At 43.8% G+C, this 14,563-nt stretch overlaps 1 protein-coding gene across 3 annotated transcripts in view; it reads left to right on the top strand.

Annotated features, from left to right (window-relative positions):
• Positions 1-14,563, top strand: part of PLEKHA2 (pleckstrin homology domain containing A2) — a 97,390-nt gene that overhangs the window by 79,313 nt on the left and 3,514 nt on the right. For all 3 annotated transcript variants that reach the window (XM_087969924.1, XM_087969922.1, XM_087969923.1), the window contains exons 8-11: positions 1,979-2,047; positions 5,609-5,679; positions 6,576-6,639; positions 12,688-12,765. In XM_087969924.1, coding sequence (XP_087826050.1) covers positions 1,979-2,047; positions 5,609-5,679; positions 6,576-6,639; positions 12,688-12,765 — 282 coding nt within the window. The remainder of the gene's footprint in view (positions 1-1,978; positions 2,048-5,608; positions 5,680-6,575; positions 6,640-12,687; positions 12,766-14,563) is intronic.

The raw sequence follows: 14,563 nt of genomic DNA on the forward strand, positions 1-14,563 counted from the left end.
ATACTCACCTTTATCCGCTGAATTTGAAATGCAGCTGCTTTGTACGGCATAGAATAGTGCCACGCGGCAGCTGCTGAAGCAACCGGGATCATGCAGGCTTGCAGAAGGCGAGTTAGAACGCTTCTGCACCTGCGCAAAGTATGCGTTTGGTGCGCGCGTGCACACAAAGTGTGAGCACGCACGCAAAGCCCGCCCACCAAGCCACACCCCACTGAACCGGTGGCAAAAATATTTGAATCCCACCACTGGAATGGTCATAAGTATGAACCAGTTGCCAAACAAGTCAGTAATGCAGCTGTTCAGTAAATCTGGCTTTCCTCATTTGACTTCGTTGGTCAGAAGTTTGCAAAAGGTAAGATCACATGGCCCTGGCACACTGCAGCTGTCCTAAATACGAGCTGGCTGCCAAGCATCCAAGTTATGATCATGTGATCAGGGGAATGCTGCTTTAAAGCAACAGTTGTGCAAAGTCGTTTTTCAGCGCCATTGTAACTGCGAAGAGTCACTAAACAAATGGTTGTAAGTCAAGGACTATTTGTGCTCCTTGCAAAAAGGAAGAAGAAAGCAGAAAAGGGAAAGACAAGCAAGAGGTTCTTTTCCTGCAACAGAAGACCCAAATGGTATGCGGGAATGACCTTGGGAGGCAGGAGGAAGAGCTGCAGACTGGAGACCTGGAATGTCAACAATATCTCAGTCCAGCGGCCCCCCAATTTGGGCACCAGGGACAAATTCCGTGGAAAGTGTTTTTTTCCATGGACCAAAGTGGGGCATGGTTACGCAATGCTGCCTGCATCTTGCGAATGGGGCTTTGCTTGTTTACACGGCCCAGTTTCTGGCATGCCACAGCTCAGTGCTGGTCCACGGACTGGGAGTTGGGGGACCTTGTCTTAGTCCATAGAAGGAGGGAGGACATGGGAAGTGTCTCAGAAGGGAATCTACCTAGTTTTTGTTTTTTGTTTTGTTTTTGGAGTATAAAAGGAGAGGAAAGGAGAAATATGTTCAGACTTCCAAGACTCTTTGCATATACAATTCGACAGAGTACTCCTGGCTGTGCTTCTTACCTGACGACCTTGAAGAAATACCAAAGACAGAGGGAGAAAGCATCCCTCACCTGGAGGTGTCTTTGGATTTGAGCTCACCATCACTTGTCACTTGGTTACAGGGGTGGTGGGTTTTCAGGATGTGGTCATCAAAAGTTAAGATGGCAGCCCCAAGAGGCAACTGGACTTCCTTGGTGTTTTTTCCCCCCTTTTCTTTGAAAATGTTTTGCTTCTCATCCAAGAAGCTTCTTCGTTCAGTTCATTTCTTGGATCAGAAGCAAAACGTTTTGGAAGAAACAACAACAACAAGAAAGTCCAGTTGCCTTTTGGAAAAAGCAGCTTGGGACAACCATGACAACCTTCACAATTGAGAATCTCCGTAGACACTTAAGATAGCAGCCTTCACACTGCAGCTAAAGCTGGTGTCAGCCTTGGACGCCATTTTTTACTTGGAAGCTTCGCGGCTGCCACATTCAGGGCCTGGGAATTTGGAAGGGGGAATTTCATAGTGATTAGGCACAACAACGTTCATTCTCGGAGAGTCAAGGACATGTTGCCCTGCACCTGGAAGGGAGTGTCTGGAGGAAGGGTCTCCAGTTGGGACGGAGGTTTGATTGGACCATGTGATGGACGGATGGATCTTTGACTTCTCTTTTGGGAAGGGGAAAACCAGGAACTCTCAGATTCAGGTTTTCCCAGGTGTGCCGATAGAACAACTCTAATAAAATGGAACTTTGAGGAAATGCCTGTCTCAGACTTTATTGGGTTGGAGTTGGTTAGTTGGAACGCTGACAGCTGGAATTTCAATCACACGACACAAACGTAAAAACCAGTGCAGGTTCTTAGCAGCCATTCTCAGCATCTGCTCAGAATGGCCTCTGTGTTACATGGAGCATTTGGAAGAACGGTTTAAAAGGGATTCTTTTTTTGCCTTCCAGAGAAAGAGCTGGAAACGCCGTTACTTCATGCTGGACGAAAATTCTGTCAACTATTTCAAATGCGAGCAGGTAAATAGCCCAGACCTTTCAAAGCTGTGATTTCGTCTCATTGTCTCTCTTCCCTGATAGCTGCAGAGAAGATGGCTGCAGATTCTCTTCCTTTGAACCAAATCTTCATGTTCTGGGAAGCAAATTGCATTTTGATATCAAAGAAGGATATTTGTCCCAGGACTGCAGTGGTAAAACCAGGTTAGGACAGATAGGGTTGAAAAGGGATGCTGATGCCTCAGAAAATTTAAAGTTTCTTCAAGATCTTGTGGTGGGATTCAATTTTTTTTTACTACCGGTTCTGTGGGCGTGGCTTGGTGGGCGTGGCAGGGGAAGGACACTGTAAACTCTCCAGTCAGAGGTGACATTTGCCAGTTCTCTGAACTACTCAAAATTTCCACTACCGGTTCTCCAGAACTGGTCAGAACCTGCTGAATACCATATCCGGAACGGACCCTTGTTTTAACAACCTGTGGTCCACAGACATCTAGGTAAAGGTAAGGGTAAAGGTTTCCCCCGCACATACATGCTAGTTGTTTCTGGCTTAAGGGGCGGTGTTCATCACCATTACAAAGCCGAAGAGCCAGCGCTGTCCGAAGACGTCTCCGTGGTCATGTGGCTGGCATGACTAAATGCCGAAGGCGCACAGAACGCTGTTCCCTTCCCACCAAAGGGGTCCCTATTTTTCTACTTGCATTTTTTACATGCTTTCGAACTGCTAGGGTGGCAGAAGTTGGGACAAGTAACAGGCACTCACTCCGTTACTGGGGATTCGAACTGCCGACCTTTCTGATCAACATGTTCAGCGTCTTAGCCACTGAGCCACTGCATCCCTTATATTTGTTGTCACAAGGGGTCCACAAAGGCTTGAAGAAATGTTATAATTTAAATCTTGACTTTGGTGGCCTATGGCCACCAAAGGTATTTAAAGGGGTCCGTGGTGAAGAAAACCACTGTTTTTGAGAAAAAGTAATGTAATATTTGGAAGAGATAATTCTACGCTCTCTTTTTCTGTCAGTAATTAGGCTCATACAGGATGCAAAGACACAATTGCTTAGTTGTGGTTTGGTGATTCAGCAGCAATTGGCTGGATTCTCATAACTTGCTAAGCCATAAACCATTGTTAGAACCCCTGCAGGTGGATTTGTGCAACAGACTGAATCAAAGCCAAGAAAATCACCTGCTTGACATAATGTAAGAACTAGGTTTGTAAGAGAACATTAAACCGGTCTTAAATAAAGGCATCACAGTAAAACAAGTTAACACTTAAAAACAACAAACATCAAAATTCATTGTGAAAAGAAAATCAAGTAAAACACTATTGTTTTGCAAATGTTATGCAAACTGCAATGTTATGTTTCAAAGTTGTAACTGAAGACTGAAGCAAAAGGTCACACTTCTCTGTTGCACAAAACTCACAAAGATTCATTTTCTGATCTGGTAGTAATTTTGTCCCACATTTGGAGACAAGGATTGAATTCATCTGTTATTTGTGATGAAATTAACTTTAATCCCCCAAAGTTAATGTATTTCCACAGCGGTATTATCTGACTTGCTCCAACAAAACAATAGATTATAATAATTTATTAAACTCATATGCTGCTTGACTCCCCCTCACAAAAATATTTTTTATTAAAATCATTTTAAATGTTTGTATTATTTTTATTTTGAAAAAAGGCTTTAATAAAAATAATTTTCCACAGAGTAAATACAATACAAGCTTTAAGTGAAAAATAAAAGGAATAAAAAATAGAAAAATGAAAAAGAAAGAAAAAGAAAAAAGGGGAAAAGAAAAAAGAAAGAATAATAAAGAGTGACTTTCCATTTTCCTAACTGCTGTTATAGGTACTGTGCTGCCTGACTTTTAATGACTCTGGATGGCTCACAATAATCAACAAAGTCGCAATATAATCAATAAAAGATTAAAGTTAAAGATAGATAAAGATTATATACATGTCCTCACTTTTGCCCAAAGGTGCTTTTTCAAGAGGCCACTGGACTTTCTTGTTTTTCTTTGAAGATGTTTCATTTCTCATCCAAGAAGCTTCTTGGGTGAGAAGCAAAATATCTTCAAAGAAAATCCAGAAAATCCAGTGGCCTCTTGAAAAAGCACCTTTGGGACAACTATGACCTGGATGATGGAGAATCTCCATAGACATCCTCACTTTTATTTGTATCTTGATGGTAAAAGCCAGATATTACAAGCCCTTTTAGTGACGTGCTTAAATGCAAAAAGGAATTCCAAACCTATAGAAAAAATCACTGTAAAACTCTAGCAGGGAACTTTGAAAATTCACTTGTGCCATAGCTCAGTTGCCTCCCCTTTTATCGCAAATGTGTCTGTCAGTCGCCACCTTATGCTTCCTTGCGCTACCCAGCCTGCCCTAAACTATGGGGAGGGTGGATGGGAAGGGCAATGCTTGGGGGAAAATGAAAGTAACTTCTTTATCTCCCCGAGATGCTGCCTCAAGGTAAGCCAGCTGGGAGAAGAAGGCAGCTGCATACCAATCTACACTTAAACTGATCCTTCTGGAAACATCTTGCTTGAACCTGATTGGCCATGGAGGGGGAGGGGTCAGCGACAGGAGGCAGTTAAGGGAGAGAAAAGTCAAGAGGGGTTTTTGGCACACAGTTCACAGTTCTGGCTATGCAGTACTGCAAGACACTTGACTTCTAATAAAACTCTACCTTTCCCAGCAAACGGAGCCAAGGATCATTTCTAGCCAGGGGTGGACTTCAAGAATTTCACCGATTGCTGGGTGGGTGTGGCCATGATGGGCGTGGCCTAGTTGGCCTCCTGCACCGCAGCGGGGGAGGGGGGGTGTTTTCGCCTTCCCCAGGCTCCAGAGGATTTGCTTGAGCCCCTGGGAGGGCAAAAACTGCCTCCCCTGAGCTCTGGAGACCCTCCAGAGGCTGGAAACAGGCCCGTTTCCTTCTGGGCCTCTGGGAGCGGAGGTGGTCTTCATCAGATTCTGAACAGTTCTAGAGAACCGGTAGCGGAAACTTTTGAGTAGTTCGGAGAACCAGCAAATATCAACCTCTGACTGGAGATTTTACAGTATCCTTCCCCTGCCACGCCCACCAAGTCACACCCACAGAACTGGTAGTAAAAATAATTGAATCCCACTACTGCCTGGGAGGCCCATTTTCCCCCTCCCTGAGTCTCCATGTGGGCACTGCACTTACCTCACATCCAAAATGGACTGCATGGAGACTCCTGGGAGGGGCAAGGGGGGGTGGACGGGGACAGCCAGGGGTGGGATTTGGCAGTTTGCTGAACCAACCATAATGTTAGCTACGGGTCCGCCTACAGGTTTAAGTGGTGGCCAGGTCTGACAGCATCCCCCTTATTTGTCAGTATTAATATGTCAGATACCTGCATCAATGAATAGCGGCCTGCAAAAATGATACATCAAATGTCAAAAATCTTTCTCCAAAGAGTGTTGCATGCACTAGAAATTTGCTTGAGTAATGAGTCATTCATGAATTTTATTCTTGGCTTTTCATCTACCTTCCAACCCACACGGCATCTGTCCTCATCTGTTGGCTAATTGTGCACTGCCCTGTTGCTTATCTTGTCAGGATAAAGAGCCCTTGCGGTCAATCCTCCTGAAGGATGTTCTGAAGACTCATGAATGTCTCGTCAAATCTGGGTAGGAGTGTTCATTATACCTGGGCATTTTATCTTAGTATTGGTATTTGTGCTGCCAAATCGCTTGTGGAATGAGTCAGTATTTAGAGGCAGGGGATGTTCCGCTTTGGTTTTGTTTGCAGTCCACCATCTCAGTTAGAGGGATCATGACACCATGTCATTTCACCGGGATAAAAAAAATGCTACTCAGATTACATTGCTAGTGGTGGACAGATGAAACTATTCTGCAAAATAGTTTTGGGGAAAAGTGGGAGATAATCCTCCAGGTAATTCTGCAGAGTGATTTTTGTTTTAGTACTGTGGTACCTTAGTTCTCGTTAATCGGTTCTGGGAAGTGTGATGAATACCAAAACCAATGATTATCAAACATTTTTTCCCATAAGGGATAAGATAGTGAATCACCAGGCAGCCAACACCGACAAGTTCTAGCTCGTGCACTGAGTACCAAACCAATGAGTTCCGGGACAAAATGTTCACGTCAAAATGTGTTGAGTACCAAATTCAAGGAGTTTCAAAGCCGTTGAGTACGGAGTACCGTAGCTTAAGGAAGCTTCCGTTTTGTAGCCAAGAAAGTGGCATGAAAGTGATGTCACTAATAGTCAGGCTTGACTTGAAGGAGCCTTTTTACCTTTCAGACTTCGTGAGGTACCAAACATAGATGCAGAAGTGATGTAGTTTGTCTCATTAAAGGCATCCCATGTTGCTTCTGAGGTTTCTTGAACTGACAAATTATCCCAGCGAGAGTCTCAGAAACAACACCAAGCAAAGCCACCAATTCCAGTTTCAGTTAGTATGAATATTGAATTAATTCTTCAAAGAAATTGACATTCAGAAAAATGTTCCTGGTATGTGCAGGTAAGTTTAAGGTTAATTTTTCTTTTTTGTTTGTTTTTCAAGTGACCTTCTAATGAGGGATAATCTCTTCGAAATTATAACAAGCTACCGGACATTCTATATCCAGGTAAAATATATATTGCAATATATTTACAACAGGGTCTTGCAAATTTCCATTGTTTGGAAGTTGTTTAAACCTTCTTCTAAAAAATGTTGTAAATTGTGAAATTTCCAGATGCTGCTGAGCTATAACTTTCATGGTCCAGCTTCTTCTTGTGAGCTTCAAACCTATTTTAAGGACACCAGTTTTCCATCTCTGAAGCTCAAAAGAAGAAGCTGGACAGTCATCTCTCATGAATTATTTCAGTGGTTCTCTGCGTATTGCAGAGGGTTGGACTTGAAGATCCTTGTGGTTCTTTCAGCTCTATAATTCTACTTCAAGATGGTTGAAAATCAAACAAAAATCCCCAGATATTGACAAATAGTATACGCAAATTGACTAACCAGCTAATTACAAGGTTGTTCCCTCATCATTTAGAGTTCAAAGGCCCTGCAGAATAACCAGTCTTTCTAAAGAGTAGGAAGTTGAAGGCATTTCCACATTTAGAAGGCAAGGTTGTGATGACCCGGGCGTGGCACAAAGGCAACACAGTCAAATAAGCAAGAAGAGTCCCTTGATTATCTCCAACGTTGCCCCCAGTGTCCAGGTTACCTTCAGCTGGAGAAAAACTCTCCCAGGAACAGCCTTTAAGTGGAGGAAATTCAGTCCAAAAACAAAGTACATACAAACCGTAACTAAAAATCCAAACAAACCACACTCGAGTAATTAACTTGACAGGGCAGGAGAAGGAATTGCAGACTTGAAAGCATAGCAAAACACACACAGTTGGGAAGACGCTAGCAACACAGATAAGCCTCGACGATACCAGATAATTCACAATTTGCTCCCAACAAGTTGTTGTGCGCAGCTTCCCTTGTTAAACACTGTGTTCCCAGCTGCAGTTAATGAAGGGAATCAGGGCCCTTTCCTCCCTGTAAGCCACGCAACTCATGTTACTCCCTTCTCTGTTCCTCCCTGCATGCCCTAGGATGAAGAGGGGATGGGCCTGGGTCTTCCTCTGAACCCCTTCTCCCTTGTTCTACCTCTCTCCTGCTCTGCCCAGCTGAACTTTGCCCTTCCCCAGTTTCTTCCACAGCCAACGGAGCCACACTCCCACTCCCTGTAAGCTGCTCAGCCTCCCCCTCTGAATCAGATTCCAACAGGGGCATGACAAGATGATCTAAATGTGGGTCTAAGAAGGACATCACTGGGCTTCCAATCCCTTTCCAGTGATTGGAATCTGGTTTATATATGCCTTCTGTTTACCGTAGCCAGGATGCTGTGCATTTTAGAAGACCACCCATAGAACTTCCTAGCAGGTTTATCTGGTTGAATGTTTCAGAGTTTCTGAAAGTCACCTGGTTTCTCAGAAGGCTGGTAAATCTTTGCGTGTTTAAAAAAATGGATTCCTAGTGGGGAAGGCAGCATTTTTTTTAAATTTAGTTTGCAGAGGCCATCAATTTAGCTTTTGACAGTTGAAAGCATTCTTCCCCTGCCAAACAGGTTGCTTTGTTGACAGGCTGTCAAGCAGAAAGGGTAAATGAGGTGAGACTTAATACACAGTCCATTTTAGCCTAGGGAGACGTGAAGTGTGAGAATCCAGAGATTGCCACAATTTCACTTCTCCATTTCATCATATTCACAATGAAAGTTATTTGTACAGGTGCAGAACAGAGCCATAAACATGGGAATGTGTGTGTAAGATTGCAATAAGAGAGTTTTCCCCAGATAAGGGACACAACTGCTTTTCAGGTGTGTTGGGACAACATTTAGGAAGCATCAGATATTAGGAAACTAAGAGTTGTATGCAACTGGGAGAAAGCATTTTACTGACACTAGAAATGAGGGGTCCTTGGTGCTCTTTTTTAATTATGTTTGTTTTCTTGCAGATGGTTCACTACCCAAACTAGGTAACATACCCCAACTACTTTGGGTAAGGAAACATCTGCAAGAAAATAAACAACTCAGAGTGCACCAAGCCCCCCTCATTTCAACCCTGAGCTACAAATTGAGACACTAGAAATGTTACCAAAAATTAATGCAAACTTCTCAAGATACCAGTAAGTCTATAAGGTGCTTGTCTGGAAGAATTCTGAAAAGATGCAATATCTTCCTGTCAAGAACATCTTGCATTCTTTTTAAGTACCATTGCCTGAAATTCGTAGAATTATAGGGCTGGATGGGACCTCAGAGGTCTTCTAGTCTAACCCCCCGCCCTAGGCAGGAGTCCTTATTCCATCCCAGACAAACGGTTATCCACTTTTTCTTGAAAGCCATTGGCGACCAAGAGCATGCTCTCCCCACATTTCTCAGATGAAAAGAGAAAAAACAATTGTGCATATCTGAATTGCGACAGCTGAAGTCGTCTTTTGAAATTTGCAAACTGCAAACAGATTTGTTTTGAATTAATTTGAGCTAACTCACGCCTGTCTCCCTAAGACACTTTTGGAATTTGGACAATGTTTTACAGCCGTACTGAAATGACAGCCTGCTGGGAACGGGGGTTGCATATTTGCGCAGTGACTGACATGGGAAAGATAACTAAGTTATAATGCACTAATTAAGCAGAATGTTACTGCCACCCCTCTGGCCCCATCCCTTTCCCCATTCCTCTCTGTACTTTGGGAGTGATGAGCAAAGCCTCGTCCTTCAACTGTTCATTATTCTTTTCCAAGAAAGCTTTAGGGCCTTTTTGCAAATTGAGTTGATGAGAGTGGCTAGCCATGTGTTTTTCAACACATGGTTTTCTCTCTCTGGATTTGAAGAATGGCTTAGAAACATAGCAAGTCAAGGTGGGGCAGAAATAGAGTCAAACACCAAAGGAGTCGTGCAGGTGTACCTTTGGTTCCCACAGATGCTTTGTTGAAGGTCTGATTTTAGGGGTAGGCTAGGTTTAAGAATAAAAATAAGAATAACACAATTGGGAGGGACCTTGGAGGTCTTCTAGTCCAGCCCTCTGTTCAATCGGGAGATCTTTTCCATTTCAGATAACCTCCAGTCTCTTGTTTAAAACCTCCAGTGATGGCTCCAATCACTGAAGGCAAGCTATTTCCACTGTCAGGAAATTTCTCCTTAATTCTAGCTTGGATCTCTCTTTGGTAAGTTTCCATCCATTAATTCTTGTCTTGTCCTCAGATGTTTTGGAGAATAGGTTGACCTCCCCTCTTCTTTGGGGCATCCCCCTAAATATTGGAAGACTGCTATCATGTCACTTTCTTTTGATATGTGGACTTATAATTGTGCAAAACACGTAGCTTGAAGAGATCCCAGAAAGCTTTCCCTATTTTTCTCAAAACAGGACAGAAAATGTCCTCATTGGCCATTTTCTTTCATTTGCACTCTCCGTGGGTGCTTTAAAAACAGTAGGAAATGCAGGTAAAGGTCAGCAAGCTTCGGCCCTTTGCAATGACCCAATGACTCAAATTCCGTGGAGGGAAAACTTAGTGTGCAGGACACAAATAGGTGTACCCACCCAAACGTGATTTTTTATGTGAATGATTTGGAAGGGAAGAACATAATGGAGTAAGTGCAGATGATTTTAAGAATGACATTTGCAATATAGATTGCTGGGGGGAGGGGTTGCACCTGTCCAGGAGTTACGGTTGGCTGTGTTTTGTTTACTGGGTAAGCAATTGTGTGGCAAGCAGTTGTGCAAGAAAGCGTGGCTCCCATCTGTTTGAAGAAGACCACAGTTCTGCAAGAGTATGCATCTTGGCTAGTATATATTCCTTCAGCTATGTGAGCCTTGACTTCTTTTAGATTTAAAGCAGGGCTCTCCAAACTAGGCAACTTTTAAAAACTTGCAGACTTCAAATCCCAGAATTCCTCAGCCAGGCATGGATTTGAAGTCCACAAGTCTTAAACTGTCATGCCCCTGTCGGAATCTGATTTGGAGGGGGAGGCTGAGCAGCTAATAGAGAGTGGGAGTGTGGCTTTGTTGGCTGGGGAGGAAACTGGGGAAGGGCAAAGTCCAGCTGGGCAGAGCAGGGAAGAGGTAGAACAAGGGAGAGGCAATTCGGAGGAAGATCCAGGCCCACCCCCCTCTTCGTCCTAGGGCATGCAGGGAGGAACAGAGAAGGAAGGAATGTGAGTTGCATGGCTTACGGGGGAGGAAAGGGCCCCGATTCCCTTCATTAGCTGCAACTGGGAACACAGTGTTTAAAAAGGGAAGCTGTGCACAACAACTTGTTGGGAGCAAATTGTGAATTTTTGTCTTTTCCAGTCTAGTTTGGATATATTTATTTATTTTCTGGGTATTAAAGCAATCAATTTAAATGCTATGAGTCACCCATGGGGTTTTCTATTGACCTCTCATGGTACTTATAGTCCTAGTGTTGTAGTGGTCCTGTTAATTTTAATTTAGTGTGTGCTTGCAGCTAAAGGCAGTACTGTAAATCAATACAATATAGAACAATCCAGCATTCAATCTTCACAATATCAGCCCCTATCAAAAAAAAACAGTGAAGTAATCAAAACAAGACATTTCCTAATTGTTAGCACAGCCATTCATATTAGCATCAAGCAATTACAACCAGATCTATTAGCTTCATAAAGGACTAGCAAAAGATATATTTTGAGGGCTTTTTAATACTTCATGATATAGCATTCCAGATATTAATCAAAACAGAGTTCATCCAGAGGGCAGAATGAGATCTTTCATTCATAGTCTGTTAGATTAACCACTTCTACTTTTTTTTTTTTTTAAATGGTATTTATCAGAATCTAGCAAGATCTGCATTTTTTGCTAAGTGGGATTTATAGACATGCATCACAATTAGTTCCAAATCTCATATCTGCCCTCTGGTGGATTTTTTCATACTGGCAGAATTTATTTAGGGCATTGACAATTGAGGAGAAAGTTTAGAAAGGGCCTTTCTGCACTTCTACCCACCTTTTAGGTTCCTTAAGACAGTGATCGCCAACCAGTGGGCCAGGGACCACTGGTGATCCGTGAGAAAATTTTGGTGGTCCACAGAGAAATGTCACCCCCAAAGCACTCCCCCCCAAAGCAATTAATCTTTGGCTGCGCGGGGACACAAGGTTTGCGTCGCTTGCATTGTGAACAACATGGTGGGGAGGGGAGGAGGGAAGGGCAGAGGGGGGAACTTGCCCCACTCGCCCCATGCGCCTGGCCTGGCCACCGGGCTGCTTCTTTCCACTTCTTTCTTCTTCTGCTTTTCGCTGTACGCGAGGAAAACAGCAGAAGTCTTTCTTTCTCTCCCCCAAACTCCGCCAGAAATGAGTCTTTGGCATCCTGCTCCAAGAGGCTGCACCGGCAAGACTCATTTCTGGTGGAGTTTAGGGGAGAGAAAGAAAGATTTCTTCTGCTTTCCTTGCATGAAGCCAAAAGTCTCTCTCTCTGTGTCTCTCTCTGTGTCTCTCTCTCTCTGTCTCTCTGTCTCTCTCTCTCTCTTCCCCCCTCCCCCCGAGAACGGAGCTGGAGACAGTATCCTGCAATCCCAAATAAAGAATGATTGATTAGTAGGAAAACGGGGTGGGGAATTTTCCTGCAGACTTTTTGGGGGATTTTCCCAGGGTCTCTGGTCCGCGGGATTTAAAATTATGAGTTTGGTGGTCCCTGAGGTCCAAAAGGTTGGCGACCCCTGCCTTAAGAGATGCCATATTTGAAGAGAAGTATACCAAAAAAAATTAAATCTGAACTGTGGGATTGTTAGGTCTTAGAATGGTCAACGTTGAAGACCTAATGGGTCAGGAGCACAGTTAGGCTATTGGGATGGAGTTTAGCAAACCTATGTTTGAAACCCGAGTGCTGCCCTTGGGTGGGGTTGAGCTCCCGTCCTTCACTCCAACTCCTGCTGGGGAAATGAAAAGAGTCCCCAACTGGGCGTTCCCGCCCCCCCCCAGGCAAAGGTGATGTCACCAACTAACCCTTTCAACCCGGAAGCGCCTCTGTGCTTCTGACATGCGCGCAGAACCTAATGGGTCCAAGTGTAAATGAATGTGAAGCAGATTTTTTTTGGATTTAAAAAAGGAAAATAATTCATCAGAAAATGTCCACGAATTTAACTTCACAGTGCACTGGATGGTATCTTTCCCCTTTGTTTTTTCTGATAGGCCTACAGCCCTGAAGACATGAAAAGCTGGATCAAAGAGATTACGGGCGCGGTGCAGGCATTAAAGAGCTGTCCCAGAGTAGGTCAAAATTCTTTCCACTTCGACTATGACATCTTTCACTTCTTCCTCTTCTTTTTTTGTTTGTTTTGTTTGTTTGAAGCGGAGGTCATCTGTTTTCATAATTTCAAGCAAACATTTGAAAAAGAGCTCTTTTCCAGAAGAGTTTTCTCCAGCCATCTGAATAAATAAACACATACCGCAAATAACAAGATCACAAATTGAACCAGGGAAAATTAGAGGCATCAGCCATTAAGCTATTTGCAGCTTTGGGCCATGATCACGAGAAAGTTTGGCCAAACTTTAGAGTTAGGTAACTTCTCAAACAACCCAAGCTCTAGAGATCTTTTAAATTCTCTTTCTCTTTCCGATGCCCAAAATGTTGAGATTTGTCTATTTCAAGCCAAGGATACCATAGCATGGGTAAAGTATCTTAGCAAATGATTAAAGTGTAATTCTCAGCAGTTTCAGCCCCATGATGAAGAATGAAGGAGTTGTAGGACATCAACTCATTATCTCCCAGTCATATCTACATACCTCACCAGAGTGGAGAGGCAGGGAATGCTACGGATTCCCTCTCCTAAGAAGGTCCATCTAGTGCAGAGGTCTCCAAACTTGGCAACTTTAAGACTTGTGGACTTCAACTCCCAGAATTTCTAAGCTAACGTGACTGGAGGAGGAATTCTGGGAGCTGAAGTCCACAAGTCTTAAAGCTGCCAAGTTTGAAGACCCCTGTTTAGATGACCCTTCTGAAGGTCTCTTCCAACTCTATCATTCATGGCTGGCTGAGGAACTCTGGGAGTTGAAGTCCACAAGTCTTAAAGTTGCCAAGCTTGGAGACCCCTAATCTAGTGAGAGCAAGGGCCTTCTCTTTGGTGACCCTCTGTCTGTGGAACATCATCCCTGCAGAGATAAGGTGAGCCTCCACCTTCGCATTCTTTCAGAAGGCCCTGAAGACCTGGTTCTGCCGATAGTCTTGGGTATCCCAGAGTGATATGAAGCCCATCAAATGTCTCGTTTGATTGTTGTCGCCAAGGGATGGAGGATTGTTGGGTTTTTTGTATTGGGGCTCTATCCTTCTAAACTGCCCAGAGTCACCAAGAGTGAGTGGGTGGTCATATACATTTGCTTAAATAAATAAATAGAATGAGCCAAGTTGAGGGAAGGTCTCAGGTTTCTTCATCCTGCCTTGTCTTTTTAAAATCCAGCTAGCATTTCAAGCACCCTATTCTAGGTACTCAACATCTGCCATTATCCTCACTGGATAACAAAGAAAGATGAGATTCTCAGGGAGCTGAATTTTGTGCTCAGCGATGTGTAGTACGACTTGATTGTCAATGCTGTGCACACCCTTAGTTTGCAACCATCATGGAAATGAGAGCTTATCATAAAGTTTGGTCATGGCAACCCCAACATATTGGTGGTTAGGTAAAGATCTCACACTTCTCCTGTCATGCAGAGGCAGGTCCATAACCACCTTCCCCAAGCAAAGCATGTAGCATGCTCTGAGACCACAGGAGGGAGCACATGTCTCAGGGCTGCTTGATTATTGCAATAGCATTTAGATTATATACCACTTTACAGTGCTTTCCAGCCCTCTCTAAGTGGTTTACAGAGTCAGCCTCTTGCCCCCAGTAATCTGGGTCCCCATTTTACCCACCTCGGAAGGATGGAAGGCTGAGTCAATCTTAAGCCAGTCAGGATTGAACTGCTGGCAGTGGGCAGAGTCAGCCTGCAATGCTGCATTCTCACCACTGTGCAGGCAGGCAGGCAGGCAGGCAGGCAGGCAGGCAGGAAGGAATGAAGGAAGGAAGGAAGG

Source organism: Notechis scutatus, chromosome 7 (assembly GCF_049901735.1).
Source record: "Notechis scutatus isolate UNSWTSFEM ecotype Mainland chromosome 7, rNotScu1.2, whole genome shotgun sequence".
Taxonomy (NCBI): domain Eukaryota; kingdom Metazoa; phylum Chordata; class Lepidosauria; order Squamata; family Elapidae; genus Notechis; species Notechis scutatus.